Source organism: Magnolia sinica, chromosome 10 (genome assembly GCF_029962835.1).
Source record: "Magnolia sinica isolate HGM2019 chromosome 10, MsV1, whole genome shotgun sequence".
NCBI classification, from domain to species: Eukaryota; Viridiplantae; Streptophyta; class Magnoliopsida; order Magnoliales; family Magnoliaceae; genus Magnolia; species Magnolia sinica.
In genome coordinates, this window is record NC_080582.1 from 15,604,150 (window position 1) to 15,620,439 (window position 16,290).

At 39.9% G+C, this 16,290-nt stretch overlaps 1 protein-coding gene across 1 annotated transcript; it reads left to right on the forward strand.

Annotated features, from left to right (window-relative positions):
• Positions 1–2,452: 2,452 nt before the first annotated feature.
• Positions 2,453–15,116, forward strand: LOC131257370 (disease resistance protein RFL1-like). The gene is made up of 2 exons (XM_058258257.1): positions 2,453–2,585; positions 14,272–15,116. The coding sequence occupies exon 2, from the start codon at positions 14,292–14,294 to the stop codon at positions 15,006–15,008; it is 717 nt and encodes a 238-aa protein (XP_058114240.1). The 5' UTR covers positions 2,453–2,585; positions 14,272–14,291; the 3' UTR covers positions 15,009–15,116.
• Positions 15,117–16,290: the final 1,174 nt, after the last annotated feature.

The following is a 16,290-nucleotide window of genomic DNA, read 5'->3' on the forward strand; positions in this document are numbered from 1 at the left end:
TGTTAAAATATTCCTAAGGTGACAAAAGTTTTGGATAGGCTAATTTTTGTATTTTCACTTCATCCAAATAGGCTAATTTTTGTGTTTTTAGTTGATCCAAATAAGAATAATATGGTATGGATGGCATATAAACATCACCGTGGATCCTAGGAAGGTTTTACTTGTGGGTGCATTTTTCATTGTACGGCCCACTTGAGTTTTGGATTTACATTAATTTTTATCCTATGTTGCGAGATAGGTGGATTTCCTACCAATATAATGGTGGCCCACTAACTTCCCGTCCCTGCATTCTAGTGTCAGTGGGCATTTGCTACTTTAATTGAATTGACTCTTACCATGGCACAGAGGCTGTGGGTCTACAGAGATGTCTGTGACAAATCCATTTTGGCCATCTGTTTTCCAAGACAAAAATATGACAGGGATTTAACATTGAGGTAGATCCAAAACTTAGATGGACCACACCAAAAAAACAGTGGGAACAACAGCATCCATCATTAAAATCTTCTTGGAACTGTCCAACATATTTCTATACCATCCAACCCATTCATATAATTATTACCACTCAGATAAACTGTTGCAACAAATATCATCGCCAAAATAAAACTTTTGTCACCGTCAGGCATTCAATCCCCCTCGTTTCATGTGGTATAAAGCACATGAGTTTTGGATCCGATTGGTTTTTAGAATTTTGTCCTATTGTACGCTTTTAAAAACAGATGGACGGAGTGGATTTGTCATGAACATCTCTACATGTCCACACAGCTCTAGGTACAGAGATATCTTTGAACCTGGTGTCAAAGGGAATCCGCTCACCTCATCATGCGGAAGGAACCATTTAGAGCTGTTAATGGGCTGGGTTAGGCCAAGCTCCGTTCAAGCCCGGCCTGTAATTCTGAACTAGCCCAAATCCAATCCGGGCCCATGATGAGCTAAAATAGTTCAGCCCGAGTCCAGCCGGGGCAATTTACACAAAGCCTAACCCGAGTCTCACCAAACCCTCAATATCACTAAGGATAAATGATATTTTGGCGTGCCTTATGTGAGAGAGAGAGAGAGGGAGAGTGAAAGAAATGGAGAGAAGTAGGTATAGAAAAGACCTATTGGGCTCGGCTGGATTTATGGGTTTTGGGGAGCTAAGCCCAAGTCGAGCCCGATTTGATTTAAGCTCAAGCCTGACCGTGAGGCGTGTACACCATCCCAAACCAAGCCAAATATGGGGGAAGCCCAAAGGCCCGTCAGGACTACCCAGCCTATTGACAACCCTAGAACCATTGCTCTAGAATCTGAATGCACCAGACTTATAATATCAGATGCATCCACAAGAGTAGGTACAGATTTGAATCTTAAATCCCATTTAACACCTTGGATTTGGCGATAAATGAGTGCATTTCAAGTTCAAATAGCTGCCATTTGTGTTTGGCACCCTTGATTTGAAGGTAATATCAAATCTACCTTAATTAAAAGGAAATGCCTCTCTCTAGTGTATTAATCCATTGAATATTGATGATGCCTCAAAATAATCTAATTATCAGCTGCAATACTAAAATTACATCAATTGAATGATCTAAACTATTCAAATGCTGAACATCTAAATGGACATTTAAAAAATGTCATGAGTCACTTCTTTGTGATTCTGTGGCCCACCCCAGGCTCAAAATTTCCCCTTTCTTGGCCAAAGTAAATATTTTAATGGGCTTATTACAGTCATTCTATCGAACAACATACATATATTTAGGATATAAAAATTGATTTAGATCTGCAAAGCCAAGCTTGCAAACGGAATCACCTCGACTCAAATGTAATTATGATTTGAGCCCAATGCATTTCAAATATCCAAGCCCGCAAAGGGGGCCTTAGCATCTGCACTGCATCACGTAATCCCCATATGATTGTTGTTTACTTTTTACGTGAATGAAAACTGCTGAGTTCTCTGTTAGTTTCTCAACTTAGTTGGTAGATGTGGGGCTCGTGGATAGTCTATTCAAGCCATTGATCTAACATCCCCAAATATGGATGTACCAATACCAATATATCCTCTCAATTGGTTAGCACTAACCTTCCCATTTTTGGCATGCAAATACATGGTTAAAAGAAATGAATGAACAAACCACATTCATGGAAGGAAAGGCCAAAGATTTGATGGCTACAATCTTTCAATTTGGGAGATTTTGGAGACATTTTCCATCCATGATGGGAGCAAACAGAACAATGGCTTGGATGCATCAATCATAAACCCAACACGACTAATTCCAAAAAATTTCGAAGAGGGAATTTTGCCTCGAATGAAACACACTCTGGCCTACCCCTCTTAGTGTAAAGAGTGCCAAGATTGCTTTTGACTGCAAAAGGGATTCCTCTCTTCCACAGGACATCCCATTCCCTCTGATGGAAGGAAGCACCTACCTTTCTCTTTTCCTCTCCCTTTCATGCAAAGAAGCATCCACTTCTTCATCACACTTGCCTTCACCTTTACTTTTGGGTAGCATAAATAAACATATGCAGTATGAAGCTTGCAAGCTTGCTGCAGTACTTGATATGTCTTGTTAATTTTATTTGAGTTGCTACTGGAAAGCCATCAATTTCAGGTATGTACGTCGATTGAAATTTCCCTCTTTTCTCATATTAAGAGATATTCTATCATGGCTGGTGTGAATAGATGCCAAATGTTCTTGGAAGGTGTGCAAGTAGGATGAGTTGTGCATAGTTGAGATGAGTTCTTGATCTGACTCGTTCAATTATCAGAAGTGATTACCTACAGGCACCTATTTAATAAGTTAAATATTCTTTTATTTTATTTTTCCTTCACACCCATTCAAAGCATCCAATGGCTGAAAACATGCGGTGTAGCGCCCTACGGGTGACCAGTTCCCTTTGATAAATGTATGGATTGAAGTCTAAATAAGCTGGCTGTGAAAAGTTTTGAGTATGGGTAGAATTTAGGTTTGTTACAGTATTAGGATAATCCTACTAAAGTGGGATGTTGTTCTTTTTTTAAAAAAAAATTTTATTTGTTAAGAAGAGAATCTGCTAAGATCTCTCTAAATCTCTAGAAATCTCAGATCTTTCCTGTATATTCCAGTAATTGTTAGTTAGTAAAATAAAGATAATTTTACAAAATATTAATCGTCCAATGGTTACCTTAGGTTAATTTTCTCCAACTATGATTTTTCCTAAAATGATGAAACTGCCCAACAATTAATGAAGTTACTTAAAAATGAATTAAATAGGTACCAAAATGCAAATATCATTAACAAGGTGTTGTTATAAAAGAATGGAATTTTTCATAAAAATTAATTTATGCAAAAAGCCTTTAAATTATATATTTTAAAATAATGTTTCCTACTACACAGGTGAAGATAAAAAGCCATTTCTACCCATTTTCATTCGTCCTCTCCGGCTGACACCAGTTACATCCCAATCTTGCCATGGGCTGCATTGGGTGGGACCCATTTCCAAAATGCACTCTCCAACCGGTGCACACGAAACATTTTTAAGAGAATTGCTCAAAGCTCAATTCTATCTGTGATTAAAATGGACCATACGGTTGATTGAAAATAGTGTATAGGGCCACGCGCATCCTCTAAATTGTTTCCCTTGGCGTGGCCCACTTGAGTAAAGATTGTCCTTATTTTTTGGACCGGGTCCTAAATAAAGGGTTGAGTAATTAAAGGGTGGTCCAAATTTTCTGACGTAGGGGAGGACGTGAGGTCGAGCACCGTCTTCCTCAAGAGGATAACTATTCCGAATCCACGGAACTTCTCTGGACTCCTCACAGAGACTTCTCGAATCCACGAGGAAAGAAAGCAGAAAATAGAAATAAATTCTAACAAATTCAAAATTGATTAATGAATGAATAAAAATGAGTTCACAACCCTTTAAATAGGGGTACCAAGCAATGGGAAAGAAATCAAAATCAAACTACAACTAAAATCCTAAAATTCACGACTTACAATAAATAGTAAACGTACTATTTATAGACGGCCGTGATGTCTACTAGTGTGCAAGGTTTTCGGCCAAAAATAGTAAGTGTCCTATTTGGCTTCACCAAGCCGTTCTCCTAATTTTTCTAAGTTCTTTTCACATTGGATGCAACTCCTAAAGCCCAACGGATGAAGAGTTATAATCAAACTAAAACTTACTATTTATAGTAAAAACAAAATTAAAATAGGGAAACGACCATCGATCTAGCGGTATTTCCCAAATCTGGCTTGGGTTACCCGACATAGCAGGGTTGGTTGGCTAAAGTAGCTTATTCTACCCCAAAATCATATATTTTATGTCAGATGACTCATTCCGGATTACGAGATACGCCCGATCTAAGGTCCGACGGTCGGAATTACTTCTGTCGTCGACCGGGCCTTTTCTGATCCATCTTGGCCATGAACTTGTACGCGACCCACTCTACATCAGTCCCCTCTACTTCAAAAGAACTTATCCTCGAGTTCTCATCCTGCGCTGGTTCATGATACTCTGTCAGGTTTGCGATGTTGAAAGTCCGTGAGATCGTCATGTCATATAAAAGGTCAACAACGTAAGCGTTGTCATTGATCTTTTGGATGATTAGTACCAGTCCAGTCTTCTTATTCTTCAACTTGTTATACGTTCCGATCAGAAATCTTTCTTTCCACGGATGACCATGATGTGGTCACCCACCTCGAACACTTTTTGTCGCCGATGCTTGTCTACTTACTCCTTGTACTTCTCATTCAAGGCTTGTAGCTTGGTCTGCACCTCCGCATGAATGCCCATGATCCTGTCTACCATATGTTCTTCTACAATGCTCATGACTGGGAGCTTGGGCAGAGGGACTATGTCAAGTGTGTGGCCAGGCACTCGTCCATAAATAATCTAGAATGGAGATTTTCCTATCAAGCGGTTCACCATGTTGTTGAATGCAAACTTTGCTTGAGATAAGGCAAAATCTCACTATTTCAGTTTTTCTCCTGAAATACATTGAAGGAGGTTTCCAAACGTGTTATTCATTACCTCGGTCTGCCTGTCAGTCTATGGGTAGTAGGCACTGAATTGAAGTCGTGTATCGAATCGAGTCCACAAAATTCATCAAAAGTGGCTAATGAACTTCATGTCACGGTCAGAAGTAATAGTCTTGGGAACCTCGTGTAGCCACACAACTTCTTTGAAGAATAGATTCGCCACGTGTGTTGCATCGGGAGTCTTCTTGCATGGAATAAATTATGTCATCTTGGAGAAACGATCTATTACCACGAACACTAAATTCATGCCGTGTTATGTTCGTGGGAGACCAAGCACGAAGTCCATAGATAAATCCTCCCAAGGGCCGTCAGGTACGGGTAACAAGGTGTAGAGGCCTGATGTATTATGAGATTGCCCCTTAGAGGTCCGACAAATATAACAACATTGACTGCCTTTCCTATATCACGTACCAATTGTAGCCAGTAATACTGCTCTTCCACAAGAGCTCGCGTCTTGTCTCGTGTAAGGTGACCACTGAGGCCACATTCATATAGCTCTTGGATTATCTGTTCCCTTAACGAACTTTTGGGGATGCACAATCGATTTTCCTTGAAAAGGAACCCGTCTTGCATATGTAGGTCACCAGGGTGACCTTCTTGTCATCTAACCCATGCGTCTTTAAAGTCATCATCATAAGCATATATGTCCTTGAGGCGCTCGAACCCAACAACCTTATTGCTCATAGTGACTAACAAAGTTGCACGGCGACTCAGCGCATCGGCTACTTTGTTCTGTTGTCCAGACTTATGTTTTAGTACGAACGTGAATTCCTGCAAAAATGAGATCCATCTAGCATGCACAAAGTTAATATTAGCTTGACTATTAATGAATTTAAGAGCTTGATGGTCCGTGTAAAGTATGAATTTCCTTTGAATCAAATAATGTCGCCAGTGTCGCAGTGCGTAGACCACTGCGTACAACTTGATTTCATATGTAGACCACTTCTTGCGTACATCGCTAAGTTTCTTACTGTAGAAGGCTACCGACTTACCTTCTTGAGACAAAACTCCCCCAATTTCGACATATGAGGCATCACATTCGACTTCAAAAAATTTGTCGAAGTTGGGAAGTACAAGAACTGGGGTCGTGGATAATCTGTGCTTGATTTCGGCAAAGCTCCTGTCGGCTTCATCAGTCCATTGAAACTGTCCTTTCTTCATGCAATCTATGATTGGTGACACAATGGTACTGAAAATTTTCACGAACCGACGATAGAATGTCGTCAGTCCATGAAAACTTCACACTTCGTGAATATTTGTAGGAACCGATCATTCTCTGTTGCCTTCACATTTTTCTCATCCATCTGAATGCCCGTGGACGTGACAACAAAACTCAGGAATAATAGGCTATCAGTCATGAAGCTACACTTTTTTAAATTGAGGAACAATTTATTTTTAGTGAGCACTTGAAGGACCTTCTTGAGGTGTTTTCGTCTTGACTGTATATCAAAATATCATCGAAGTAAACTACAACGAACCGCTCAATGAAAGGTTTCAGAACTTGGTTCATCAATCTCATAAATGTGATAGGCGTATTCGAAAGACCAAAGGGCATGACCATCCATTCGTATAATTCTTCCTTGGTCTTAAAGGCCGTTTTCCACTCATCACCCAACCGTATTCGAATCTGATGGTAGCCGCCCCTTAGGTCCAATTTAGAGAATATTTTTGTACCCTCTAGCATGTCTAACATATCGTCCAACCGTGGTATAGGAAACCTGTATTTTATGATGATTTTGTTGATGGCTCAGCTGTCGACACACATGCGCCAACTCCCATCTTTCTTTGGAGTTAATAGATCTGGTACAGCACATGGACTCATGCTCTCTCGAATAAGACCCTTACGGATCAACTCCTCTACTTGTCCCTGCAGAATCTCGCACTCATTCGGACTCATTCAATAATGGGGACGATTTGGTAAACTGGACCCAGGGATAAAGTCGATATGATGTTGGATATCCTATAAGGGGGTAACCCATCGGGAAGGTCATCGGGCCAGATTTCTTTGAATTCATGTAGCAGGGGCCTTAGTCTTTCAGGGATGTTGGTAGGCTCGAGTTCTTTCCCTTTTACAATTAATGCATAAGTCTGTCCTGTTTCTTTGAATTCTTCCACGAAGTCCTATATGGTTAAGAGAAAACGGCCCTCCACTTTAGAAGTTTCAAGTGGTCCCTCTGGATCCATAGGGGCCAATTTGGTCTTCCAGCCGTCCTTGATGAAGATATATATGTTATCTCGCCCTTTATGAGTGGCGTCACGGTCAGATTGCTAGGGCCGACCGAGTAGTATGTGGCATGCTTTCATGTCAACCACATCACATACTACTTCATCTTTATAATGTTTACCAATTGAAAAAGATATGGTGCACCATTTAGTTACCTTAATTTCGCAGACCTTCTTGATCCAACCGATTGTATATGGGGAGAGATGACGCTCCATCTTTAATTACAATTTTTTCACCATGACCTTGGAGATAATGTTCTCACTGCTTCCACTGTCAATTATCATGTCACAAACCTTTCGATTCACTATACACCTCGTGCAGAAGATGTTATGCCGCTGTAGATGTACTTCTTTTCTTGGTGCATATAATAACTGCCTCACGACGAGTGACTCGCTGTGATCTTACTGAATCCAACTTGAATCATCTGTCTCGTACTTGGTGGTATGCTCTTGTTCTTCAATATCCGGATCTTCATAAGCGTTATCGACTACCATCATTGATGGCGATGTTTGCCACTTTCGCGGGGGACAAGTATTTGATAGGTGGTCCGGTTGGCCACACGATAGCAATTATCGGGCCTTGGCCGAGCATAGGGATTCGGGATTCTACTTAGACTAGCAATCGATACGCCCCTTTGGGGTCTAGCTTGCCCGCTTCCCGATCTCGGTTCTCAAACGTAGGAGGTTGAGTGCGTGCTCCTACGGGCTCCTTCCCCTTAGGTGTGCAGTTCCCTGGGCAGACCTGTCGCAGGGATCCTTGCGATAGGATAGGTCCGTGTGTTAGAACGTTGTGCTTCTGCCCAAGTAGCCAACTTAATCGCATCATTCATCGTCCAGAACGGACCGCATCTGGACCCGATCCTGGATAGCTATACGCAATCCACCATTGAATTGGGCGACTTGCTGCGATTCAATCTCGACCAAATCGTTACGCGCCATCAGGCAGTAAATTCTTCTGTGTATTCTCTCACCGATCGACTACCATGTCGACAATTTTGGTATTGTTGGAATAATACCGATCGTAATCACTAGGGAGGAATCGGGCACGTAGTAGTTGCTTCATCCGTGATGAGATGGGTGCCTTGTTCTGGCAGGCTCGTGAGATTTGTAGTTGTTCCCACCAAGTCAAGCTCCTCCTTTCAACTTGTAGGCCACAAGCTTGACCTTCTTTGCTTCAGGATGTCCATATAGTAGAAAAATCGCTCAACTTTATAAAGCCAATCGAGGAAATCCTCGGTGTAGTTGGCCATTGAAGCTAGGAATATCAACCCTCATCTTGAATTCTCGATCCGCTCGATCTACTCGATCGCCGCCATGTCTAGGGGTGTTGGAAGAGTATGTCGCCGATTTCCTCCTCATTGGAGCCCCCTTCCTCAGGAATGACCCTTGGATGCACCGCCGGTACTATCCTGCGATCAGGGCGATTACGAGTTTCAGTAATTGGCGGTGAGGTTCGGTCCTTACGAGAAGTTTTTAAAGGTGTGTGTTCATCACCACTATTTCCCATGGCATACATTAAACACATACATCTTAATGGGCTCACATAGCACCGTCTGTAATCTGCATCGAGGTTAAAGGCTCCGTCCCAGTGTATTAAGACTCGGATTGGGTATAGAGCTGGATAAAATCCGACCCAATCCGAACCGAACCGAAGGCCCGGATAGGTGCGGATTGAGTAGGCCCACTCAAATCCGATCGTACATCGGATCGAGTTCGGATCAGTGGTCAATCCGGACCGATCCGATTGGATCCCATTCGATCTGTTCCGATACGATCTAGTCATATGAGAAGTAAAGAGATGGGGTAAAACCATTTCCCAAGAAAAGGTGACCTAAGGGAAGGGAATCGGATTGTGTACTGAGTAACTCAGTACCGTAAGGGCTACTGAGATGAGGTGGTGGCATTCTATTGGCCCTAATATGTGGGGCCGGCTTCACTCTTCCAAACGGCAGAGCAAACGATGTTAGCCCGTTTCTCTCTCCAGTTGCGTAGAGAGATTCTCTCCCGCGTCTCCCCGCTGTGCAGAAAAAAAAAAATCTCTCCAGCCATGCAGGGAAAAAAGAAGAAGAAGAAGAAGAAGAAGTAGAGAGAGAGCTTCCTGTCAAGCTCTCTGTCTCCCTCTCGAGTTCAACCTCCCTCTCTTTCTCGGATCGGCATCAACTCGTTTCTCTACATGGTGATGTTGATTTAGGATTAAGAATTTTGCTCTTCTTTCTCTTCTCTCTTTACATGGTGATGTTGATTTAGGATTAGGGATTTTGCTCCCTTCGGTTGACAGTTTGATGAGAGATTAGAGATTAGGGTTTGAAATTGAAAATCTGCAGTAGGAAATTTTTCAAATCCCTAATCCATAACTTGAGATTTTTCAAATTTATAATTCCTAATTAGCATTTTCAAATTAGAAATTGAAAATTCATATTAGGGGATTTTTCAAATCCCTAATCCATAACTCGAGATTCTTCAAATTTCTAATTAGCATTTTTCAAATTTTAGGGATTGAAAATTCGTATTAGGGGATTCCCTATTTGTTTTTTTGTTTTTTTATTTTTATTTATTTATTTTATTTTTTTTTTATTTTAAATCCCTAATTAGGATTTTGCATTTGTAAATTTAATTGGGGACTTTTTTTTTTAATCCAGTTACGGTTTTCAATTTTTAATCCCTAATTAGGGATTACAAATTAATTTGAGATTGTAGATTAAAAATCTTAAATTAGGTTTTTTTAAACATTGATTAGGGTTTTGATTAAGATCTTCATTACAATTTTGATTAAGATTTTTTTAATATTTTGATTAAGATTCTTTGTTTGAGCAGCAATATGATCCTCGTTCCTACAATCACAGTGCACCCCACGTAATGAATGGACTAACCCTTGCCTAATTGGTAAGCTGAACCTAATTTGTTGAATGCTTGCTTGAATTATGGAATCACGTCGCCATTGGAAAGTTAACTTGATAAGCTAAAACTGATTTTATTTTTTATTTTTTAGCTTGAGTGATGTTTAACCTTTGAACTGTCACGCTCTTTGGTGACAAAAAATGGATAACCACCTTGATTATTGTCAGCAACAAGCCTTTTGAAGTAAATATCTGTTGAATAATAAAACCCAAGGTGGTTATCCATTTTTTATCAACAAAGAGCGTGGCTATAGTTCAAAGGTTAGACAACACTCAAGCTATAAAAAAAAAAAATCAGTTTTTTTTAGCTTATCAAGTTAACTTTTCAATTACGACATGATTCCGTAATTCAAGCAAGCATTCAGCAAATTAGGTCCAGATTACCAATTAAGCAAGGGTTAGTCCATTCCCAGATTTTATTTTATTTTAGAGATAACATTTAAGTTGAAGGTAACTTACTAAAACAATCATATCGTTGATCAAATGAAGAACCCTAATTAAAATAGTAAAAAAATCTTAATCAAAATTATAATGAAGATTTTAATCAAAACCCTAATCAAATGTTTTAAAAAACCTAATTTAAGATTTTCAGTCTACAATCTCTAATTAATCTGTAATCCCTAATTAGGGATTAAAAATTGAAAACCATAACTAGATTAAAAAAGTCCCCAATTAAATTTACAAATGCAAAATCCTAATTAGGGATTGAAAAAAAAAAAAAAAAAAAAAAAAAAAAAATTTGATTGATGTTATCTCTCTCTCTCTCTCTCTCTCTCTCTCTCTCTCTCTCTCTCTCTATATATATATATATATATATATATATATATATATATAACAAATAGGGAATCCCCTATTATGAATTAGGGATTGAAAAATGCTAATTAGAAATTTGAAGAATCTCGAGTTATGGATTAGGGATTTGAAAAGTTCCCTAATACGAATTTTCAATTTCTAATATGAAAATGCTAATTAGGAATTATAAATTTGAAAAATCTCAAGTTATGGATTAGGGATTTGAAGAATTCCCTACTGCGGATTTTCAATTTCAAACCCTAATCTCTAATCTCTCATCAAACTATCAAACGAAGGGAGCAAAATCCCTAATCCTAAATCAACATCACCATGTAAAGATAGAAGAGAAAGAAGAGAAAAATTCATAATCCTAAATCAACATCACCATCTAGAGAAACGAGTTGATGTCGATCCGAAAAAGAGAGGGAGGTTGAACTCGAGAGGGAGACGGAGAGGTCGACAGGAGAGACTGGCAAGCTCTCTCTCTGCTTCTTCTTCTTCTTTTTTCCCCAGCACAGCTGGAGAGATTTTTTTTTTTCCTGCACGGTGGGGAGATGCGGGAGAGAATCTCTCCACTCAACTGGAGAGAGAAATGGGCTAACGTCGTTTGCTCTGCCGCTTGGAAGAGTGAAGCCGGCCTTTGGCCAATAGAATGCTACCACCTCAACTCAGTAGCCCTTGTGGTACTGGGTTACTCAGTACACAATCCAATTCGTAAGGGAAGTGGGTGGCGCATTGATGAGGCCTCCCTTGGGCAGCAGGCACCCAACTGTAGTCAACGGTAATTACTTCACTTCTCTCTCCTTTGAAATCCAATCGGATAACGTACTTTGTTACTCAGTAAGCTTTTATCATACTGAGTAAACTCCTATGGGCCGCCTTGAATTCTTGTGATTTATCTACGCCGCCCATCCGTTTTTTTATCTTATTTTGCTGTTGGACCAAAAATCGAAACATATCCAAAGCTCAAGTGGGCCATACCACAAAAAAAGTGGGAATAATGATTTCCACCGTTGAAACCTTCCTAGGGTCCACATTAGTGTTTATTTTTCATCCTACCTACCTGTTCATAAGATCATAAGAACATGGATGAAGAGAAAAAACAAATATCAGCTTGATTCAAAGCGCCTATCCACCCAAAGAATTTTTCAACGGTAGATTTTCAATTCACATTGTTCCCTATGGTGTGGTCCACTTGAGCTTTGGATATGCTTTATTTTTATCTCATTTATTAAAATTAAATTACAAAATGTATGGACGAAGTGGATAAAATAAATACATCATGTTGGGCCTTGCATAGTTTACTCAGTACGCTTAGCATAGTACGTAAGCCACTTCCCTCTCTTCTGCCAAAATCCCGCCGCTCCCTAGATTCCCTACCAAGTAGGCCTTTTATCCCACCTTTCCCCCTCCCAAGTCCGATTTAGAAACTTCTATCTCGCCTATTACCCTCCCAACTCTGATTTAGAAATAGATTGGCTACTCCCCCTGCCACCAGCCAATGGCGGATGGTTGGTGTGGCCCCACCATGATGTATGTGTTTCATCCATGACGTTCATATTTTTATTTTTATTTTAATCTTTCAAAAAATAAAATAAAATAGAAGACTCGATTCGAATCGTGCCCAACCTGATCCAACTCGGTTTCCTTGACCGAGTTGGACTCGGTTCAGGTTAGGCCAGTAATGCATCGGATCGAATCGAGTCAGCTGACCAGAACCCCGGATCGAGTCAACTTGGACCCAATCCGGTCCGGCTCGACTCGATGCCCACCTCTGATTGAGTACTACCGAACCTGTACCTAGCTAGAGACAATTGTTAGAGGCTTTGTGGGACCCACCATGATATATATGTTCTATCCATGTTGTCAATCTATTTTGATAGATCATTTTAGGGAATGAGCCCAAAAAGGAGACAGCTATGAGGCTCAAGTAGACCACACCAGGCAAAGTAGTGGAGATTGAACTCTTACGGTTGAAAACTTCATAGTACCCACTGTGAATTTTATTTTCCATCCAACCTGTTAACAAGGGCACATAGACCTAGATGAAGGGAAAAAACAAATATCAGCTTGATTCAAAATTTCTGTGGCCCTAAGAAGTTTTCAACAATGGGCTTTCAATCTCCACTTCTTCCCTTTGTGTGGTCTACTCAGGCCTTCGATCAGCCTCCTTTTTGGGTTCATGCTCTAAAATGAATTATTAAAATAGATGACTGGCATGGATAAAAATATACATCAAGGGCAGCTCCATCGAGACCCGGACACTATCGTCCAATATCTAATGTCATGTCTTTGCAGCAGGTTAAAAGGCTTTCCCAATTTCGTATGGCCTGACTCACCCAATAGGCTATTGACGCAGGGAGAACATGCTCGACCGTATTTCACGGGGAGAAAAATATTCTAAACCCACGTAACTTATCTTGACTCCACACAGATATGCCTATTATTATAAAAAATGAAATCAAGTTCCAGAATCAAATTACAACAAAAACTCCATAAAACCGTGACTTACCATAAATAGTAAACTTACTAGTTATGGATGGTCATGATGTCAACTAGAACTCATGGTTTTCTGACCATGTTATTCTCCTAAATTTTCTAAGCAGCTTTCGTATTAGAACATCGACATATCAAAAGTTATGATCAAATTAAAACTTACTATAAATAGTAAAAACAAAATTTAATCTGATTTTCGATATTCAATACCATGGAATCTCGCAAATTCGGCATAGGCAATATGCACGTTTTAACATCCTGACGGTCCGGATAACTTCCATCTCCAATTGGGCCTTTTCTGGTCCATCTTTGCCATGAAACTATTTGCAACCCACTCTACATCAGCTGTAGCCCTGACAGTGGAGCTCACTTTGATTTATGTATGGTATATGGATACCGCTCATCTATTTTCCTACCTAGCTACTTTTTAGTACAAGAATCCAAAAATTAGGCAGATCCATACCTCACTTCGACTATACTATAGGAAACCGTGCTGACTGAATACATACTATTAAAAACTTTATAGGCCTACTGTAATACCCATCGTAATGTTTATTAGCCATATAATCTTTTGATCTGGGATTTGGATTTAATTCAATTTTGGGCTCATGCTCTAAAATGGGCTGTAGAGACAGATGGATGATATTGATATTCAATATATATATCAAAGGTGGGCCACGCAGTCAGGGATGGACCTAATCGTCTCCCTTTCCGCAACAAGTTTTTAATGGTGGGCGTTCACTAACCACTGTTTCACTAACCAATTCCATATTACTTTGAGCACAAACACAGCTTGGAAAATTGATGCAGGTGCATTGCCCGGCCCATTGCCACCCTTACTCATGAGACAAGGAATTCGAATTTTGCAGGAGAAATCTGGCGTTAGGCAATGGCAGCTTCTAAAGACAATGATGATCGATGGCTCAAAGGAGGAGGAGAGGTTTTGAGCACTCTGTCACAACGCATGAGGCAGCAGATATGGAATTGCTTGAGAGATGACAAGATTTCAGTGTTCTCAGTATGGGGACAGCAGGGAGTGGGGAAGTCACGGATCATGAGTCAGGTGGTCATGGAAATGGAGGAATTTGGAGAATCTTGCCATCTGTTTGAAATAATCACACGAGTAAGAGCACCAGGGTTGGAGAGTCTTGCAAAGAAGATGCAGGCGAGAATTGAAGGGGAATTGGTCCATGTGCAGGACAAGCTGACAATAAGGAAATTGGTTGATGTAGGTACTTGGCATTTCATTGAGCCTGAACGACAGTTAGAGGTTTTAAAGATGTTTGATGCAAAGGGGAGAAGGAATCGGTTGATGGAGTTGCAGATGGGAATACAGAATGCATTTGAGAACCCAGAGTCCATACAAATCTCCATAGCTGCTAAGCGTATCAAGGATAAATTAAGTGGCCAAAGGTTCATTCTCATCTTGGAAGATGTTTGGGAAAGCTTTGACTTGCAAGAGATGAGAGTTCCAGTCACAGCCCCTGCCACCACCAGTGGCAGCAAAGTCATGATCACGACTCAATCCCATGAAGTTTGTTCTGAAATGGGAAGGCAGCATCTAGTCATGCAACATCCCTTTCAAAGAATGGTGTCCGTCAACTAAGTGATTCTTCTCTGCTTAAACTACCTCTACTTACTATCTTATCATTCTCTTCTTGAACTATTGTTATTCTCTTTTATTTGTGTTATGTATGTGGTGGAAAGAATAGGGGGTTCCACTGGACTCAAATGATTTAGTCTAACTGGCTTCGAATTATGAATTTCACAAAGAAATTGGATGTGTTGCTCTTTTGCATGTATTTCAGAAAGGTAACAAGTACCAGATTTGTTTGGCAAATCATGCTCACAGCAGTAAGCAGGACTCAATTTTTTATTTTTTATTTTTTATTTTTTTTAAAATTTTCCTTTCATTTTCCTAATAGACTGGGTTCACCTGTCTTTCGTGTTAATGATTTTTGTTATGGGTCCTTGCTATTTTGTATGAATTAGTCCGGTTTTTATGGTTTCATTTATGGTCTCCTAGATGTAATTTTCTATTATATCGATAAAATTATAGATGATAGTATCCCAACAATTTTATTTATTTATTATTATTTTTTTTTTAAAAAAAAGAGGCATAATGAGCTCAGCCCAACCTATGGATTAGGCTGAAACTCGGGCAAGGCTCATCTGAACCCTGACTGGTCCAACTCAATTGTTCCTTGGTGGGGATCTTTAATTCTTTATCAACACTCTTAATCATGTTTATCCAATCCAGAGAAACAGGCACTGTTGGATAAAAGTTTGGGTTGCTGAGTTGATGTAGGTCTGAAAATTGGGTCCCAGCACATGCCCGATTTTCAATCTTAACCAATGAGCTACGGAATTGAGCTTTGGTAGGCTCTCCAGCCAAATACTCAACCCACCAAAGTGGACTCTTATACTGAGCTTGGAGATCTTGAGTGTGCTAGAAATTCTACGACGAATACAATGCAAGGTTACCAAAAAATGAATTATGTTATAACAGATCATTTTGTTTTCTAACTTCTTGTGTGGACCTCAATGAATCATCCAAATAGTCCCTCTGTTTGTTTTTCCTACTTAGGATGCTTGATATTCGCTTTTCACCACTCTTATGGTATCTCATCTAACACAGAAACAGAGTCAAGGGCCATTTTGGATAGTATCAAAATATGTAAACAGTTTAACCTATCAAATGTAAACATTGAATCAGATTCCCTAGTGGCAACAGAGGCCATTCTTAACCATCATAGCATCCCCTGGAAGATCTGGTATGTTGTAGGCGATATCAAGAAGGAGCTTGAAAGCTTAAACTTCTCCACCTCACATGTTTATAGAGAGAGCAATGTAGAGGCCGATAGACTAGCTCATCTATGAAGCAGTGG